The 20896-nt window shown below is 47.0% G+C and overlaps 1 protein-coding gene across 1 annotated transcript; it reads left to right on the plus strand.

Annotated features, from left to right (window-relative positions):
* The first annotated feature begins 3525 nt into the window (after window positions 1-3525).
* LOC144093696 (uncharacterized) lies at window positions 3526-20181 on the plus strand. The gene is made up of 6 exons (XM_077627296.1): window positions 3526-3722; window positions 6573-6652; window positions 10715-10810; window positions 12285-12332; window positions 14492-14539; window positions 19553-20181. The coding sequence occupies exons 1-6, from the start codon at window positions 3611-3613 to the stop codon at window positions 20060-20062; spliced, it is 894 nt and encodes a 297-aa protein (XP_077483422.1). The 5' UTR covers window positions 3526-3610; the 3' UTR covers window positions 20063-20181.
* The last annotated feature ends 715 nt before the right edge of the window (window positions 20182-20896 follow it).

Below are 20896 nucleotides of genomic sequence, written 5' to 3' on the forward strand. Positions count from 1 at the left end.
CCCAACTGGAGTACCCAATTGGACCTAATCACTATTTGTTTTTTGCGTTAGTGGCCAATCACGTGCACCATGATCGGAAGTAGCTGTCTCAAAAAAAATATTGAAAAACGAAACAAAGGGCGATATGATTACGTCACCAAAGACATCTCACTGGGTGTAGCCGACAAAGAGGCGCCTTGCTTTGCGCGTGCTATGAATCACAACAAAAGGCAGAAAGGCGCGAAGAGAGCGAAGGGTATATTTAAATTCTTAGAAACTTCGCTTCTAACAACTCTCGGAAATTTCACAGAAAGTGCCTCCAATTAAAAAGAAATAGTATGTGCCAAGCCGACATTCCGGCGTGTACTGCTGCTCTGCTTTCCAACGATAACGATTGTACGGTCGCATGCCACCTCTGGGCCTAGTTTTAGTGCAGCCACACGTGCGGGAACGGCCTGCATGCAACGACAGTGACAGGCACTCGGACGTCCCCTTTCCTTTCCCTGCTTGCACTATTACATGAGCGGTGTCTTAATTCTTGCTTAAATGTATGCGAGAATCGATTGCATATCTCTTTGGCGCTGAGTACGTCTCTTGTTACGCCAAAAGCAACATGGGCCGCTGAGCTGGCTCAGTTTCTGTGGCGTTTGCGAGTGGCTATGGCTTTGTAGCATGAGGTAACGGATGTGAACGTGATCGCATCGGCCGCATTTCGAAGCTGACGAAATGCAAGAATGCTTGTGTTTGGGATTTAGAAGCACCTTAAAAAGCACCACGTGTTCTTAACTAATCCATGGCCCTCCACTATGCCCCCCCTCTCTCTTTCTCTCCCTTCTTGCATTGCCTCCGTTACCCCTCCCCTAATGGCGTGGTTGAGGCGAGCCATTCCATCGGCTTTGGTATGTAGAAATAGTTTATGGAAAACAGGAAAGGCGCTGTAATTGTCTCGCAGTATGTGGTCTCCTTAGCAGTTTAAAGCCCAGTGTGTCACGTGCGTTAGACTGTAAAATAGGAATTGTTTTCGCTTTTTTTCCGCAAAATAACCTCGATTCCTGACAAACATAAGATTTCCCACATCTCTGTCAAATACATTTAATTGTCAGCTATCAGAAGTGCAGAAAGCCTAATCTAAGACACCTTTTGCGAACGTTAACCCTCCCCTCGTAACAACCTAAAACGTCACCTGGCGTACTGCTACATCAGCAGGTGACCGGATAATTTTTAATCTTGCTATTGGTTTATTGATTAATTGCGTGTGTTGTCCGCCAGCCTTCCGCGTGCATGCCAAGTGCTTGTTCACATGGCACGCATAGTCACGGCACTCCCACCGGACGTACTCTCGCTCTGGCGAGATCACAAAGACCGACGACTGTTGCCAGACGAAAGTGTGGCGGGCTTGCCTATGATTCAAACCAACTGCCCTGCCTGCAACACAGCAGCCGCACCAACTATAAGGCACTTCCTCTGGGAGTGGCCTTAGTTCGCTGACCTGCAGCGGAAGAACCGGAGCCAAGCCACCAGCTTCGAGGAGTGGATACGGCCCTCTTCAGAGGCCGACGGCGTCTGTTCGCATTCGCCGCGGAAGCGCGCATCCTCCGCGTAGTGTGAGCACACTTCGATGGCTGGCTTCGCATTCTTCTGCATCTTCATCCCCAACCTGGACCGTTAGGCCAACGAGCCAACCTTCCAGTGAAGCCTTACCATCATCACTGTGTATATTTGAGTATGTGTGCTCAGTTTTATCGTGTTTAGACGTTTAGAAACTAGTCCGAGGTAATGGAGTTTAACGCCCTGAAGGTGCATTTGGGCTGCGAGGTACGCAGTAGTGGAGACCTCAGGATTAATTTCGACCCCAACGAGTTCGTCAACGTGCACGGACATTGCAAAGCACACGGGCGTTGTAACATTTCGTCATCCGTCGAAACGCAGACCGTGGGTTCGGCATGCGAACGCATTAGCCACTAAGTCACCACAGACACGCCGGCCATGGTGCGACTGTAGTCCACAGAAGTATGAAGGTCAATGCGGATCTGGAGCGCCGTTACAATGTCGGCGCTGCTGTCTTGGTCCGGCGTTGTGAGCTACAGAAGCGCGTAAACCAGCTCATGAGTCTGAGCCTCACATAATATGAGTAGGGGTGCGCATTGCTTTTCTAGGTCAGTCACGTCATTCGCTTAGAAAAGAAATTGAGGCGACAGTACTTCGGTTCCCATAAGGCCCCTGTCGAACCGCTAAAAAAAAAACGGGTGAGCCGGGCGGCCGTATTCATTCAACGTTCACTGCTCTACGTGTCTGCATATGTTAAAAGGTGCACTAAAGAGGAATCTGATCTCGTCTTTTTACCGCGGGAACTCTATCTGCACATTCCGGGGATTCTTAGAAGCTTTGAATTATTGTCCTGTGCGGCATATTTCCCTAATTTAAATCGGATTAAACGTCCCGGCTTCCGCCTTTTCTTGAACTCAACGCTGAAGGTAGGAGGAGTCAACCAACGCGTGGAATGCCTTTCAGCCAGTCTCGTGGCGGCTTCGCGTTCGTTTTTGTTGTGTTTTTTTTTAGGTTTCTGTGAATAAATAGTTTCAGTCGCAGGCAGCATAGCCACAAATTAGTCCCTCAGAAAAAAAAAATACTCGTGGACTCTTTGACTTACGTATCACTCTGCCGATGGCAGAGCGGCAAGTCTCCACGGGACTGGCTGAAAGGCACTCCACGCGTTGGTCGACTCCTACCTTCAGCGTTGAGTTAAAAAAAAAGCGGGTGTAGGGACGTTTAATGCGATTTAATTAGGGCGGTCGGCGGCACAGGACAATAATTCGAAGTTTCTAAGAATGCCGGGTACGTGTATATAGAGTTCCCGCGGCAAAAGACGAGTTCAGATTCCTCTTTAGTGCACCTCGTCGCCAGGTTACGTGCGGGTCGGCGGTATTACATGATGTAGGATTACATAGAGGCCACTACATGCACTTCGCCAGTTAATTTTGCCGCGCGTTTATTGCTGCATTCCGCCAACATGCGTACTGGCAGAGTGCGCTGTAGTACTGGCCCACTCCTCTCTCGTGGTGATACAGTCCCGATGTTGTCAACTGCACTCTCGCTTTCGGGTGCAAAAAAAAAACATGCCAACACACTTCGTACATCTCGCACAATGATGTTCATCTTTGAAGGATAAGCGTCATATAGAGGCATTACACTCTCTTGCGGCTCACTGTGAATCGCGGGCTCCACGTGAAGCAGCAGTCATTCGGAAGGGCACTTGCTCTCCAGAACGGCATTCCCCACCCTTTCACACCGGTATCAGCGCTGCTGAAAGAGAACGCGGAATGTCACTCAGCCTTTCTCTTCTTTCGTCACACGGGCTGCATGGATCCCTAAATGCGTGTTACATTACGCCGAAGCGCGGTCAGTGCGTTCCATAAAGAAAACAAAAGCGTTCCGCGTTACAGCAACAAAAGGAAGGCGAAATCGTGCCGACGGGAGACAAAAGACGTCGTCGTGAGGGGCGAATTCAATACAACAGACGCTCCAAAAGGCGTCTCGAGCAAACGCCCGCCGCTGACGTGGCCCTAGCATCTCAGGCGCAGCCGGGCGCTCATCTGCAGCGTCCAGTACCGCCCACGATTCACGCGCCGCCATGGCTTCGCCAGTGTTGGCCTCCCTGGCACTCGGCCTGCTGGCTCTCCGCGCTGGGGCCATCGACCTTGAGAGCGCCGCCAGGAGGCCGAAATTTATGGAGTGCCCAAAGTGTGAGTGCCGCGAACCTCTAACTGCGACGCGAAATGTCGTCCGTCGGGCAAAACCTCTGTCCGCTGGGATTTCGCCGCGTCGACATCCCCATCATTGTCGCGGCCACGAAAGCGGGACGTCCGGTTCGGAAAAATTCCCGAGCCTTCACATGGATATCAGTAGATGTCTATTGAATGTCTACAGACTTCGAGCAAATATTACTGCGCACAGCTTATAAAGACCATCAGTATCAGTGCGAAAAAAAAAAAATGAGACCTCATCTGTCCTTTTGCGGGCCAGTTAAAATATGAGGTCGTTTCTGCGTCGCGCTTCGTCGTACAACAAGCATGCAGTTGTGAAGTGACTACAGGGGAATAAAGCCATCTCTCGCCAGTGCAGATCCCGCCCTTTCCTCACAATTCTGTGCATGTAAAAAGAAACAATCCAGGTAAAGTATGGAGTCGTTAAATGCAAAAAAATTAAGCTACATCAACTGAAAAAAAATAGGTATAGCGCTTTTCTCATTGATGAAAACAGCGCATGCGATTCAACGCGGGGGTAGTAATACTCTATAATGTACCTGGCTTCGAAACATTTATGGCAAGTCCCTATGTTCGGTGAGGGCATCCCGTGAGCGGGGCCGCACCATTGGGCAATCTTGACACCTTCCCTGTCCTGGCCAGGCAGGCCAGCAATGGAGTCAAGACATTCGAAGGAATGCCTTCCCCATTCCCATCCCTATGCCCATAACCCCTTTCCCGACAACCATACAACCTATCCATTTTAACCATCCTCTCCGCTGCGTCCCAGGGGAGATCATAGGAGTCTCCCCGGGCCCGCTGCCCCGGTTGTGGGTCGCTATGTAGCTTCCCCTCCCACCCCCCTCATTTTTTTTTCATTTTTCCCATCTACGGGTGGTAAAATTACCATTGCCTTCGGGCCTTTTCATTTATTTTCAAATTGGATTAAGCCTGTTATACGTTAAGTGGTGCAGGCAGGGGCTTATTATTTTCAATCTTTTTAGGTTGCCCCAACCTAATATTTGTTCGGTAAGGACCATACAGGATGTTAACAGGCAATTTCCACGAGGTTTTCTACCAAACTCAAGGGCGGGGGACCGATAAACGATCAGTACAACAGAATCAACGATGGCGTCGTGCAAAGTCCCACTGCGCAATGTGCATTAATTATATCAGGTGTTCCAAGGAAGGCCGCCACTAATTTTTTTAATAGGGTTTTGAGGTAAAGAGAAGCTGTCTGCTGTGTAGAAATACCAGTGTTGGCGGACGTCGAAAAGAGGCGAATCATGTTAACTAGTAAAGTGATTGACTAAATTATAATTGTGATAGGTGCCTAATTGAAATCAGCGATTTATAGCCGGCCGTTAGTAATAGCCATATCAGTTTTTTTTAAATTTCGAAAACGAGATTACTCTTGCCACTGTACCTCAACTAATTTCAGCCTTCTCTCGCGCAATTCGAAAACCGCCCGCCTGCGGGGAGCTCAAAGCGACGTCCATGAAATCACAACGCGAGGAGCGAGGAGCACCGAAGCGCGGGCGGGGCAGAGGATGTCACATGGCACGTGCGTCACGAAACATTGCGGTTTGATGGACGTCGCATTGAGCTCCCCGCGGCCCAGCGGTTTTGGAATGGCGGGAGAATGGTACAAATTAGCCACAGTGGCGAGGATAACCGCGTTTTCGCAATATTAAAACCTGATACGGCTATTACAAACGGCCGGCTACAACTCGCGAAATTCTTGAAGCTGCAGAAATCGCAAGTAAAGGAAGCATGTGTCAGCAGCTCCTCTGTGGCAATAACAGCTAGAATATGAACTCAGGTTTTTAGCAACAACTAAATGACGCCGCTGTTACCGCAATGAACAGCTAGTATTTATCTTCTCTTGTGATTGCTGATATGTTTTCATTCGTTGGCTCATCATCATCATCACCATCATCATCCTCCTCAGCCTGACTATGCTCACTGCAGGGCAAAGGCCTCTCCCATGTCTCTCCAATTTACCCGGTCCTTTGCCAGCTGCGCCCACCCTATGCCTGCAAACTTCCTAATCTCATCCGCCCACCTAACCTTCTGCCGCCCCCTGCTACGCTTGCCTTCTCTTGGAATCCACTCCGTTACCCTTAAAGACCAGCGGCAACCTTGCCTTCGCATTACATGCCCTGCCAAACCCATTTCTTCCTCTTGATTTCGACTAGGATGCCATTAACCCGCGTTTGTTTCCTCACCCACTCTGCCAGCTTTCGGTCTCTTAACGTAAGTCCTATCATTTTTCTTTCCATGGCTCGCTGCGTTGCCCTTAACTTAAGCTGAACCCTTTTCCTTATCCTCCGGAAGGTTTCTGCCCCGTAGGTGAGTATCGCGGGCTAAGCCATAAACTTCAAGTGTAAGTCGGCGCTCGTCCTCGTCTGTCTTCCTTCGTCCTAGTTTGAAATTGCGCTATGTTACTCACTGGATTACCAACTCGCCCACGCTTCAGTTTTAGCTATGCGGACACACCGCGAACGTCTCCCTCATTCCGCACAGTTTTCTTGTCATTACATTCGCAACTTAGAGCTGCGTTCCGCCAAACTATGCTTCTATTTTCAACAAAAAGTATGTATCTTTATGTTTTTCATTGCGTGTTGTGTGTCATGCTTTTGGTTTTAACTGCAGTGTATATAAAAGAAAATAGTAGCAGTGATCTTTAGGCAATTGAGGGTCACGCGCTCAGTTAGCGAATCGTTCATTGATTAATGACTTCACCAAGTATGTGATCAACAAAATTTGGTGTTTCGTCGTCGCTCCGAGTGCTCTCCCGCATTTTGACCTCAGTCTTTTTGTTCTCACCACTTTCCGTGCCGTTTGCAGTCGACGGCCACCTGGTGAAATGTCGGGATGCGCTCATGTCCACTCCCGAGCTGAACGACATCGACCTGAACCCTGACAGCGTAAGAAATTTAATTTCTTTTTTTTTCTTCATGAGCGTTTGCGTGCCATGTAAGAGCCGATTAGTACACGGTTACTACACAGATGATTTCTTTGGTTTCAAACGAAGCCATGTGCTCCAAAAGGAACGCGAAGAGTGCGAGCGGGCTGACACTCTCCCGATATTTGATATACCATGTTGACTCGTATATTGGCCCCTTGTTTATTCTTCTAATGCGAAGGTAAAGTTCGCGAGTGCGGCCATTTGAGTTGTGTAATGACAGGCAATATGCAGTTCTCTATGAGTTATTTGTCAACGTTTACTTCAAAAGGAGGGGGGGGGGGGAGCATTGCTAGTAGTATATACACTACCCAAAAGTTTGGGGAATGTAAACCGTGCGCGTCAACTCTGCGCGCTACACCTTTTCGCTGGTAGATATGGCGAGCAGTCTGCCTTAGGTATCAGTGTGCCGATAGTCGCGCAGCTGAGAGGACGCACTGTTTTGTTCTGTTCGATTTGGCAAGGGTATGGCTCAGTCATTCGGCGCATTTCTTTTCATCCGAAATGGCGGACATTAAGGAGCAAATAATCTGCATTAACATTCTGTTTCAAATTTAAGAAAACTGCTACAGAAAGCTTTCCGAGCTAATTCCATGATCCAGAGCACGTCGTTTTTGTAGTACTAACGTTTCAAATACATCCGAACATCTGTCGACGACTATCAACGTTCCGGACGACTGCCAACAAATATAACACCGAACGCAATAGCAGAAGATCGCGACTCTAACCTTTCAAATCGCAGATAACCTATTCACGATGTCTATAACGTTGTAGGATAGTCATACGTGATAGTTTCGAGACAGTTTTCTGAATAAACGCCCACTAAAGCGGAAGAACAACAGCTGGCTGTTCCACCATGACAACGCGCCCGCTCTCACATCAGTCGTTTTTCGACAGTGTCTGACTTGCGGAAACAGTGCTTCTGCCCTATTCGCCTGACCTTGCCCCTATGACTTTTTCTTGTTTCTGAAAATGAAAATTCGGCTGAAAGGGCGTCGGTTTAACGCAGTTGATGAGATCCAGTCGGAGGAGCTGCTCAGCGCACTCGCACTTGGCGACTTCCACGGATGCGTGGAATCATGAAAGAAATGATGGGATAGGTGTATACACGCACAAGGTGACTACTTCGAGGCAAGCAGTGCAAACTGCGGGAGTTAAGGTGACTGTCTTTTCTTTTACAGCGGAATTCGCCCAACATTTGAGCAGCTCTTCGTAGCTAGGGGATGCACTTTTCGGTTTTATTTTCGAAAATTCACCGCACTCTTCCCGGCGCTTATTTCAGAACTCAAGTTTAGGTTTTTGCCGGTGAATATAACTTTCGACGAATTAATGACTTACTTTTTCTGGCGATTTAATGTGGCAATCTTTTGTGTAAGTCTCTTGTAGTCTAAGCGTTTCTGTCAGCATGTACAGTTTATTTACCAGTAATTAACGTATAAATGACAGACTTGAAGCTGTGCTTGTAGAAAGAATTGCTATCGTCATAAAAATAATGCAAATTAAATGAAATAGCTGGCAGATAAATACGCTACTTGAAGTTTACTTCTAAGAACTAGGTTTTGTTGGTGAACTGAGCCTGCAAGTGGGGGCAGGAAGGTAGGAGCTGGACCCTCTGCTGATAACAACGGAGTCTTGTGCGATCTTGATGTCGCCGACAGAGCCACTAAGGATAACAGTAACAATATAGGTATGATATACACATCGTAATGAGTACGCACGGGCTGTTAGAACGCACCGTTTGCATGACACAGTTTTTTGCAACGAGGCCTCAAAATCTTGTTTTATCCTATCAGTGAGTGCCTGCTTTTCAGCGTAATTATTGAGACTTCATCAGACCGTATAAATTATATTAGATAACTGTAAGCCTATATGACTGAATTAGGCTAAAGGACTATCTTCATACAGTCGTATATACATCACACTATATCACCTACCTATATAATATTCCTTATTCGCGAACAAACTATTCTTACCAGATGTTTCGTAACATTCTTTCAAGGCAATTGAATTCACGTCACTCGCAACGTATCAGTGTTACGAGTCATACACTTTCATAGTTCAAAAACCTGTCACAAGGTCACACGTTTATGAAACGTAGCATGAGTAACCAGCACCGAACATTAGAATGATGTTATAAAATTATTACGAAGTTGCGCTAACTTTACATGTTACATTGAAACGATACGCTGACGTAACATATTAACAAACACCTTTATATGTTGCGCGGTAAACATTAGTGTAACGTTTCGTCTAACATCACGCTAATGCTGTGTTCAGAACGTTATTTCAATTCTGAAGATGCATTGTTTAAGTATTTAATTAGCTTTATGAAAGGGTTATTCCAACGTTTATTTTTGACGCTTCCGAAACATTTGTAAAAACGCGTCATTGGGAACAATGTATTAAACTTGACCAGAACAAAAGCAACATTTTAATAAAGGAGTAATTACTCATCAGCATCAACCCAAGCGCAGCCATAGGGCTAGAGAGGAAGGCTAAGCAGCTTCCACGGAAACTTCGTAGTTAAAGAAAAATTCCTCCCTTACTCCCTTATTACAAATCTACTCAACCTGGGGGATTCTCACCAAATGTAGCATTATTGTAATGTTTCGGTTTTCCAGGGAATAAACTTCTATTTCATTGCTGTCTTTGCACGAAACCTTGCGTAGATATATGCAGACTAAACCTTAGAGTTCCATTTACATAATGTACCAATAAAATTCAGACAATACGCCTCGGATGCAAAGAAATCAAACTAAATTCGCCAAAGTCGCGTTTCACGTGACGGGGGTATATATCATGCCGTACATGAACGCCGGGTCAACGGGCACTCCACAAAAGTTGGTGATGCAATGCGAAATGAGACCATCGTTAGCAGTAGTCACGCCCATTTCCTTGCACGTACGAGCTGGAAAGTTTGTGGCTGAAGCGATGCGATTTTAGAGCGAGAATTGTTCGTCTTTTCTGCCATAGGGAGCCCATTCTGCGGGGGGACCTATCGCCGCCTGCTGCCCGCGTTGAAAGCGACCTAAATGTCCAAAGCGGTAGCGTTAGAATGACCGCTGCTACGCGCTCAACACACACAAACTAGCAGGCCTCAATCCAACTCGTCCCGTGTTCAGCATCGCGCTTTCCCGTCACATTCTCTCGAATGCGAGCTTTTTAAGCATTCAAAAAAAAAAGCTCGCATTCAAGAGAATGTGACAGGAAAGCGCGAGACTGAACACGGGACGAGTTTTAAGCATTCCAACCCGCCGCGGTAACTCAGTGGTTAGGGCGCTCGGCTACTGATCCGGAGTTCCCGGGTTCGAACCCGACCGCGGCGGCTGCGTTTTTATGGAGGAAAAACGCTAAGGCGCCCGTGTGCTGTGCGATGTCAGTGCACGTTAAAGATCCTCAGGTGGTATAAATTATTCCGGAGCCCTCCACTACGGCACCTCTTTCTTCATTTTTTCTTTCACTCCCTCCTTTATCCCTTCCCTTGCGGCACGGTTCAGGTGTCCAACGATACTTGAGACAGATACTGCGTCATTTCCTTTCCCCCAAAAAAACAATTATATTATTATTATTATTATTATTATTATTATTATTATTATTATTATTATTATTATTATTATTATTATTATTATTATTATTATTATTATTATTATTATTATTATTATTATTATTAAGCATTCCAATTCGTCACGCTGCCACCTAGAATGTTGCTTCTCCATGCAAATTTCTTGCTGCGTCGTGTCCTTGTTTGCATTGCTAACCGGCGTGTAGATCAGTGGCTGAGTTAAACTCTTAAAAAAAGGACGAGAGAAATAAAGCTTTACCATTCATCAAAAGATTGTTCCTAAAGACATGAGAAATTAACCCGAAAGTCACGTGCTATACTCACCTAGTTTCCCAGTAGTACAAAAACGTTCAGCTTTTTCCTTCCTTCCTTCCTTCTTGGGCGATGCCCACACTAGGCGATCGGGCCCAGCGGGCCAACGGCGCCTGCGAGTTAAGGTCCTTTCTCTTTGCTCCGCGACAGCCCGAACATCAGGCGGCGTACGACATGTGCCTGCTGTCGAAGCTGGGTGTCACCATGCGCGAGACCATGGTCTGGTGCGAGCACAAGGGGTCCCTGGTGCGTATTTTTCTTTCGTCCCTGTGAACTGCCTCCCATTTTAAGTGATTAACCAGTTATTTCCTTTTTAATTAAGAAACCTTTAAAAAGAAGTAAAATTTTCCTATGCTTTCTTGGTATCAGTTACTTTTGCCTCCTTTCGTATACCGGGTGTTTCACCTAAGATGTTCTGCAATCTTTAAAAATAGGGCTTTTTGAGCTAGAAGAGCGCTTTTTCCGGCATAACATTGTCAGCGATGTAGCATAGCAGAATGCAGCTAAGATGGGCTAACTAGCAGGCTGGTTAACTAATAGAGTAGCTAAATTTTAACTATTACTGTTAGTCTCCCTATTTACTGAGAGGCGTGTAGCCCACCGTAAGTAATTGCAGCTTTTACCAATTCGAAAACGCAGTCCCCGTCGGCGCTGTGGCCCAACAAATTTTGCCTACATCGCACCAAAACGCATGCGCTTTCGAGAAGATTGCCGGCAAAGCAACCTCTCCAGTCCACGCAACTCGTCGAGGTAGCCAAATTTTGTTGGGCCACAGCGCCCAGGGTAACTGCGTTTTCAAAATTCTAAAAGCCGATATGAATATTACTTACTGTGGACTACATGTCATTTGCTAAAAAAGGACAGTGATAGTAAATTATAAGCAATTAACTACTCAGTATTAGTTAACTAGCGGGCTAGTTAGCACGTGTTAGCAGTGTTCTGATGCGCTGCGTCGCTATACCGGGCTACTATGCTTTGCCGAAAAAAAAAATTTTAACTCAAAAAACCTATCTCTAAAAATTGCAGAGCATATTAGGTGGAACACCCGGTATATATCGAAACCGATAGCCTCATACCTCTATTACTCTCTGCCTCTTAACCTAGCGCCGCGGATACACTCAGCCTTTCAACCTCAAGAAAATATTTGTGGTTGCGCAATTTCTGGCTGCGCTCACGTGACGGTTAAAAAAAAAGTTGAAGGTTTCAATGTTCCAGTATGACGTCCTTTTTTAGTTATTTGAATACTGCGACATTTAAAGAACTAAACGGCCGTCAGAAAAAGCGGCATTTAAAAGAAGCTCATGTGGTCATCGAGCGAAAGATAGAGAGTCCATGAATCAAGTTGTGAGGCCAAGAGTTGCTGCTTGACTCACGTTTTCGTGTCGTGTCCTGACTCTAGCACGCAGCGCGTGCTCAAGATCGCTGACAATTTCAACTTTTATTTACAACCAGAACACTTGCGCCCGAAAAATCTACAATTCCACAAAATGAATGGCCCGTGGCCACGAAAATTTCTGGTAAAGAAAGCAACTGCGATTTTTTTTTTCACATGCAATTGTTTCGGCTCAGATGATAAAAAAAAGAAAGCCTAAACACAGAAATGATGCCAAACAGTTGCCATTTTGACGCCCTTAGTGCCCATTAAACGCCATCCAAATTGTGCTTGCTTTAATCCCCTGCGCATGTTTTTCCCCATGTCTTTCTTATATGAAATACAAAGGCAAGAAAATTGGCTCTCTGTTACGAGTACCTCCTGAGGTTAAAAGAGGTAAGTGACTAAAGTCTTAGACACTTTCTTTTTAACTTTCCTTTCCACCCAACTGTAGCCATCCAGCCAGCAAAGGAAACGAGTTCGATTCCTCGAAAGCAAGCATCAAGTAAAATGAAATTTCGCCCCAAGCTGCGTTTCCAGCACGTTACCGCTGCCTATCTGGAGCAGCCGCTTTGCTAACTGAACAAGCCGGAGGTACTGAAGTAAACTTCAACCAACCTTCTGGAATTCAGCAAAACTAATTTTAATGACTTCGTTCAGAAATCGTTAAGTTTACGTTGAATGCCATGGAATGCTGGAATCGTTAAATGCAATTTAATGATGTGTCTCATAAATCTTTAAAAACCTCCAACAGCAATGGCTCTGTCCAGCGCTGCCGTAGGGTGACACCCCGTACGGAAGACTGAGTCGCATCAAGCCTTTTACCCGCACAAAGCCGAGCACCAGACGGGGTGTACAGATTAGCAGCTCCAATTGATTTTCAGCAGCACAGCTTTGCCAGCCGGTTCCTGCACACAATGAAGATGCTTCATCACTATAAGCGTCATCACCAGCGTCGTCGTCGCCCGCTTTCGTCATCCTCCGCAGGTTGCTCGAGGCGACATTCCGAGTAGCGCCTCGCCCAGACTTTGCTCTCTCGACCGCAGTGTCGCCCTTCTCAGCATTCACCCCTTTACAAGCTAAAAAGAAACACAATCCGCATAAACCTTATCCCTGTTTTTTTTTTTTTAACGGTGCGGCAGCCCCAGCACATAAGTGATTACGGCAAGCTGTCCGGTCATTCTTGGCGCACTGGGTGAAAAAGATAGCTTGAAACTTTTCAGTTTTTTTTTTCTGGTGTATACTTTTTTAATGTAATCGAATAAAAAAGAAAGCAATAGGTTGTTCGGCACTTAACTGCGACTTGTTCTTTCTCCAAAAAAAAAAAATGCATGCATACACTGAAGACATTACATAATTTACAAAATAACTCTAATGCGTTCTGATAATTTCAGGAAAATTACAAAGAAACATAGAACATAATTATTATAGCCGCAAGAGGGACAGTAAAGACACGAATTGTACACCGCAGTATTACGATGCGAAATCAAAAATATATCGCACAAGTAATTCTAAACACTCGACATTCGAGAAAAAAAGCATTACATTTAACGCCTTGGTATCTGCAAATAGCTTAGCACATTGATTTGTTTCTGGTTGCGCAGCAGCATCTCATGAATGCGCCTTTCTCAATTTTCCTGGAGCCGGATTTTCTAGTGCTAAATTCTCAGTTTGTGCGTATGTCTTCAAAAGATGTGGCATTAAATATAATAATTCCTTAAATCCTTAATTAATTCAAGCTTTCATATTGCAATTTGTATGCCGGAAATTGTAATCTGTGTGGCCAGGTGATCTTGCTGGAATTATTTTGTGTTTGTTTTCATAAGATTATGAGCAAAAATTGCTAGATTTCTTCGGTGCAGTTGTTCAACGGTTCAATCAATCAAAGTAACTTTATTTCACAATTTTATATAAGGCGAAAAAGGTGGCCGGAGCAAAAGCTGCTACATTGATGGGTGGCTACATTGCGGCTTGAGTGGGCTCCAGCCACCCCAGAGCAGTGGAAAAATAATTCAATCATACATAAATAAAGCACCGTACCAACTATATCACGATGAGTCAAGAGAGCCGAAAACGAAAAAAAAAAAACGTAGGAATATATTCTAAACCAAACATGCCACATGATGGACATACAGAAATGGAGAATCGCAATGGTGTTTCAATGCAAAGTTCAAGTACCTAAGGCTTGCTTACGTTATGCAGTTAAAAAATTGGAAAAATTTAACCACACGTAATCAAAGATCTAAAGGCGAAAATCACTCTCGCGAGCGGCATTAAAGTGGGCAATGCAGTAGAAATTGAAAAGCGCGTAGTGAAAAAAAAAGCGTAAACACACATCATGAAGAAAAGAATGTAGTGTAATGGAAGTATTGCACATAATCAACTTATTGAATCTTTTTTAGAGGTCGCTTGTACCTGTAGGTTTCCGCTGCTTCCGGTATTCGAAGGCCTAGTTATTCACGCACACGGGTGGTTAATATACTCTGCTACATGACCACCGCTAGCACACTGTGCGCTACAGCTGAGAGTCTAACCGAGCCCTTCAATGATTGCAGCTTCCGATCACTGACGGGCTGATTGTTAAAATCATAGACGAATTTCAGGTAAGTACCTCTCATTTTCCAAAACATTACGCAACTTCGACGCGAGTTTCACTTTTGTGCTGCGACTGAAAGTGGCTGAGACAGTTCTACCATAAAATGGCCTCGAAACGATAGAGACATTTAGAATAGGGTGACCTTATTCTAAAGGTCCCTAATCATCGCCGACAGCGCAATTTCTTCATCTCTAGGGACTACCCTCTTTTCTTGCTACAGCGTGCAGTAAAGGGCAGGTGAGAGAGAGAGAGAAGTTGTTGCCAGGAAGAAAGAAAAGGAAAGTGCACAGGCCTGCTCACTGGCTCAAGCCGAGCCACAATCGCTACCACGTGCAGATAGTAGGAGAGTTCAAAGATGGGATAGAAAGACAGGATAGTAAAGACGCGCTAAAGACAAGGCCGATCCCGGAGGCAGTGCAATACCGGGCCAACCGGTGGCGGGAGTGAAGCATCCTTCAAACTCTCCGCCACATTTCAAAAAATAAGTCCAATTGGACCCGTAACAGATACTCTACGATGTCCGGACATTCGGGCAGGTCCGACGCAGCGCGGGTAGCGCGCACACAATCCCGCGCACAATCAGATGCCAATGTTGATGCCGCCAAACGCCATGCCAAACGTCTCATACACTAATACAGACCGCTGCTGTTATTCTTTTGCGCATTGCTACGGTGACGGTAGACTAGCCTGAATATTTTTCTTGAAAATAATTTATATCAGAGTTCGAGGTTTCTGCAATGAATTAGAATTACATATATGTGACAATTATCAGGAAGCTTAAAACTACGTAAGAAAAAAATGACAATTGAAAATTGGTTTTGAGAAAAGGAAATCGCTTTAACTGTCTCACGTATCTCGGTGGACACCCGAACCCCGCCGTAAGGAAGGGATAAAGGAGGGAGTGAAAGAAGAAAGGGAGAAAGAGATGCTGTAGTGGAGGGCTCCGGAATAATTTCGACCACCTGGGGATATTTAATGTGCACTGACATCGGGTAGCCAGAGAACCCGGGTACTCCGGCTCAGTAGCCGATCGAGAGCGCTAACCACAGCCACCGCGGCGGGTTATGTAAGACTACAATATAATTTCGACCACCTGGGGATATTTAATGTGCACTGACATCGGGTAGCCAGAGAACCCGGGTACTCCGGCTCAGTAGCCGATCGAGAGCGCTAACCACAGCCACCGCGGCGGGTTATGTAAGACTACAATATTTATTTTCGGTTACTCTAGCAGCATCGTTCTTTCATAGGGCACCAGCAATTCTCCCTATTAGCTATTTCTTTCGATGTTGTTAGGCTCATAAAAGAGCACAAAGCTTTATATTTCACGGCATTTCAAAGAAATATTGTTGACTTTGCTGTCCAGTTAAGCACTCAACTGAATTAAGATATTACTACAACGGGGCGAACAATGAGAGCCTAGGCGTGAGAAGGAGGGTGGCAAGGGGAGCAGTGGTCCCCCTAACAGGCATGCGGGAGGTAGGGGGGGGGAGGGGGAGAGCGCAAATATTGTCCCATATTCCCGTAAGTCATGAGCGGGTGCTACCATGAACTACTTCCCTTGCCCCCCCCCCCCCCCCTTGCCTCTTTTTTTAGAGATGACCGTACGCGCCTGTGATTTCGAGATATCGCGAGGCGAGATATTGCTACAACGAGATGCTACAATGATGATGATAATTATGTCCTCAGCCTTAATGGCATATACCCACGGCGGGGGACCGGCCTGGGTGCATTGAGGATGAAAGCGTTAGAGGTACCGTCCACAGCACCTTCGTGTAGAGCGCTCGAGAAGTGCGTACCTAGTAACAAAAACTGAAATTAGGGAGCAACCCCTGATTTCTGGGCAAAGTGGTCGTGTCTACGTTGTTTGCGGGTCTATCTGCGCAAGTGTCTATCTGCGCAAGGTCTATTTTCGGCACAAGTGTTGCCCCTGGAACCTAGCGGCTGCGACAAGATCTGAATTTGTTTGCAGGGAAGTGCACCGCCCGAGCGCTCTATATACACTATAGTGTAGAGCGCTCGGGGGGACACAGACTGTACTTACTCTTTCTTCTTCATTCGCATCCTTTCTCGCTGCGAACCGTTGCAGAATAGCCGGGAAGGGCGGTGCTCCCGCAGTCGTTAGTGTCGTGCTGCTGAGCACGATACCGATGGCTCGACACCTGGTCGCAGCAGACGCATTTAGAAACGGCAAGCGCAAACTTACCTTTGAATACCGATATTTCTGCCGCGTCAATCCTTTAGTTGACGCCAAAGGTATAAAGAAAAGTGTATGAAAATGCGCATTTTAAATAGCTTTGTTTTGTTAGCCACAGTTGTAAACTGTCGTGACGAAAACCTCTCGGCCTCTTTTGGCGGTTCTGCTCTAGAAAGAATAGCGAAAGCCCTGCTTGCTGCCTCCACGTGTCCAAATTCCGACACAGTGTGAGCTTTGTTTTCTCGAACAGTAGGGAAAATACTCAAGTTCCTGAAGGACGTTGTGAGCGTTGCGTAAATTTGAGAACAAGGCGCCATGCACAGGACAATGTCAAGCCTTGAGCACATCCCCTCCTCCCTTTCATCCAGTGCATGGTTCCTAAGTTCGGATTACGCATGGCCGCCATAATGCTTGGCTCCATTCGATCGGCCCCTTCCTAGCGCAAGGTTCGGTACACTCTCCCTCAGCCATCCCCCAACTCCTCTCGATTACCCACAATCTGGCACTCCATCTATGCCGATGGCATGACGCTGTGTACGTCTCGTGGCTCAGATGGTGAGATCGAAACTGCTCTTCCGTAGGCCATGGAAATGCCACAAGCAGAACGGGGCAGCTTACCAGCGAGGCAGAGAAATTTGAGCTGCTACTCGTGCGATGGACCCAAGCGTAGAGGCTCGTTCCTCAATAACGAAGATATAAACAGTCGAATATTCAAAGGCTCTGGCGGCCAGCCGCTCACGGTCATACTCCAGGGGAAACCGATCCCGCTTGTCACACGTCTTCGCATTTTGGGCTTATACATTCAGGACGACGGGAGAATGAGCCACACTACCTCGATGTTTACCGCTCACATTCTTTGTGTGCTTTGTAGAGTCACTGCTCGGACAATGGGGCTCTGAGAAAGGGACTTAATCCATCAGAATCTCACGCAAACGGAACAAAACACCGCAGACGTTCTACTGCGCATGGCATACAAGGCAGCATCAGGAATTCCTTCCTATGCATACAGTCACCGACCCCTTCAATTAGCAGTGCACAACACCCTGGGTGCGCGCTCCTGAACGCACACCGCATCGGTCAGTTTGCTAGGCTTCGACACACGCCACAAGGCCACTTTGTACGTACTCTTTAGGTTACTGCTCTCCCGAAGACACCACACCGCTCCTTCTCACTGCTACGGCGCCAACCATGTAACCCTATTCCCAAAAATAAGGATCCCCATATATAGGCATGAGGGCCGACAACACGCACGCGTACAGACCATCGCTCTGTTGTTTTGGGACGGTACCCAGTCAGGACGGGTGCTGTACACACATACACGACCCTTTACCCTTCTGGACAGTTGCAGCGGTGGTTGATCATAACGATGACTCCCTTCCAACCGACGTTCCACATCTCCAGCCTAGAAATCACGGCCGCTACACTTTCCATGACACACGTCTTTTGTACCTCTCCGGCAGACCCGTCAACGGAGGTTGTCATCGCATCCGACTCCCACGACGCCAGACGAGTTTTCTTGCACGAGCGGCTTACCTCAGCAGCATCCCGTATGCTATGCACTGCCACATTACGATCCACCCTTCCCGCCGTCTGCCTATAGCTATAGCCTGGATTAATTCCTGAGTATTCCTCTCTTGGAAATAAACGCGTTCATGCGTTAGCCCCAGGGCTCACACATCAAGCGCTAACAAAAGAGGCACCCAGCCCAGAGGAGTCCACCAACACGGGCCCACCCCTTTGCGTTTTTTGCGCTGAAATACTTAATTACTATCTACAGGATCGTACCATCTTAGTCACACTAACCTTTCCTGCAAGGAAGCCACTGCCTGGCGACAGCTCCAAACCGATGCATACCCTCATCCCCGTCTCTGGCCCCCCTGCTCTCCCACACTCTTGCCTGGGTACTTCTCCACATGCAGGTCTCAGCCCTCCCTCTGCTACTTTCTCAGGGAGTTCCTGGGCCCACTATATGTTTCGCCATCCCTAACTCGCCACCTGGGAGGCAAGGTTGGCCAGCTCGAACCTGCTGGAGCAGCGGTGGCTGCTCCAACAGACCAGAGCGATTGTTGAAGCCACTGGAGTCCTGGACTGAGGTCCCCACCCGGAGAGGCAGGATACGATTTTCACTTTTCTAAATAAAACTATTTCACTCGCTCTCTCACCTCCCTGTCTTTCTTCTTCCTCTCTATCTCTCGAGCTACGCAGTCTCCTTCCTCATTCTTTTTTTTTCAAGTGGGAGGCTACACTGTTGTGGTTCCTCACAAAGCATTGTAGATGTAGCGGTCATCTCAGATCTACAACATGAAATTATAATATTCAGAAGAGCGCGAGGCGAACACACCGAGTGCGTGGCGAAACACAGGCAGCGTCTGACTGCGATGCTGCCAGTCGAGAGAGAGCCGAGCAGCGGCTCTGTCTCGTCTTCCACTGCGTTGCCGACGGCGACGGTGCTGCTACGTGGGCACCCCGGCTAGTGAAGGAGCCAGGTGAAAGGCGGAAGCCTGAACGATACGAGGGTCATTCGCTGGTTGTAGCAGTGGGAGGGGTCGGAGAGTGCGACGAAGCGGAGACGGGTGGACTTAAACAGGCCATAGGCTGCTCGGAAATATCATGACGAGTTAACTAGTGGCCAGCAGTAGAGGACGCTAAGGGTTGTCTTGAGCTAACTCCGCATTTCCGACTAAGAGGCTAAAGAACCCCATCTGGTCGAAATTAATACGGACCCTTCCACCATGGCTGGCCTCATATTCCGGGTGTACTTTTGACACGCAAAAAATGTACCATTACTTAAAAAATCAATCTACCAACTTACTTTTTTTGCAGGTGTGCTTGGAGAAAGGCGAAGGCCCAGTTGTCGCCCTGCGAGAGCGGCCTTCGAAAGTCTCCTTCGGCAAAATTCCGCCGTACAGCGATCACTCTATGAGAGATGAGGATGAATACGCTGGCTACAAAGAAAGAAAAACAATGTACAATAGCTACGCTGAAGAGGACAACAGCGGCAAAGGGGCTAATTCTTACCAATACGCCAAAGAAAAAAGTAGGGAATACGGAAGCGACGGTGAATCGCAGACCGTCGACTCGATGGATAATTATGAAGACTTGGGCATCGGCAACTCGCCCATGACATCCTATCGCCACCGTAAAAGGGGAGAACCACTCGGCATGGATTATGCCAATATGCCACCTAGTTACTTCTACCCAAGGAAGGAACACGGGCTTGGCAATGAAACTACTGTGGACGCTGCTAAACAGGCGACTGCGTCAAAGCCCTTTGGCGTCAAAACTACCACGCACCCTGCCAAACAAGAGTCGAAACCTGCAAGGAAACCGTGACCAAGCTGACGACGGACAGTTCGCGGCCCGCTCAGCGGTCATAGAATGATCTCCTGTTGACTGATTCAGTGACACGAGGTTCGAGTTAGCACAATAAACGAGCGCCGGTATGGCCTGGAGTGAACAATTTTTTCCAATGATGTCCTTCGCAGCATAAGGCAGATGTAGGCTTAATGAACGGTGCCTATTGCGATGAAAAGTGAATATATTAAGCGAGTGCATACTGACCGCAAAAAAAAACAAGGAATGAGTATGCACTGGGTGTTCCGCGTAACTTGAAACGTTCACGGGAACGTCGCACACGGACGAAGCCAACTGCATATTGTTGGCAGGTGTATAGCCCAACTGCGAAGCATTTATATCGCCCTAGTTGAGTGATTAAAATTAATTACGCAATACTTCAATTTCTAATCCCAGAGAACTACTATCAGATGAAAATTTGTAGAGCACGCGTTCTCGAACACTCGATCCAGCCCTTTCTGGCAAGTTACTTCTTACGCGCACATTTTCCTCTTTTCAATGAAGGCGCCTGGAAGAAAGTTTTTGAAGGTTAAAAAAAATCAATAAAAAGACGCGACATCACAGCTGTGCCCCTTTTTTACATCGTTATCATGCATGTTTTCCACGCGTGAAGACCAACTGTTCGCTATAAAAAAAGACGCTCCTCTTAAGCGGGCGCACAATAAAAGAGAGGCCCAGCGGCCGATCCACAGCGTTCCTTGTATAAAAGCAAAAACCCAGCGACCCAGTCACGCTCGACGGCTGGGATGAAATGCTTGGTCCCTCCGGGAAGCGATCGAAGTGCCGAAGAATTAACGCGAACGGCAATCCCTT

Source organism: Amblyomma americanum, chromosome 1 (genome assembly GCF_052857255.1).
Source record: "Amblyomma americanum isolate KBUSLIRL-KWMA chromosome 1, ASM5285725v1, whole genome shotgun sequence".
NCBI lineage: Eukaryota > Metazoa > Arthropoda > Arachnida > Ixodida > Ixodidae > Amblyomma > Amblyomma americanum.

Coding starts and splice junctions, on each gene's coding strand:
- LOC144093696 (XM_077627296.1), top strand. CDS start 3,611: ATGGCTTCGCCAGTGTTGGCCTCCCTGGCACTCGGCCTGCTGGCTCTC. Junction 12,333..14,491: donor ACCTCCTGAGGTTAAAAGAG/GTAAGTGACTAA, acceptor CAATGATTGCAG/CTTCCGATCACTGACGGGCT. Junction 14,540..19,552: donor AAATCATAGACGAATTTCAG/GTAAGTACCTCT, acceptor CTTTTTTTGCAG/GTGTGCTTGGAGAAAGGCGA.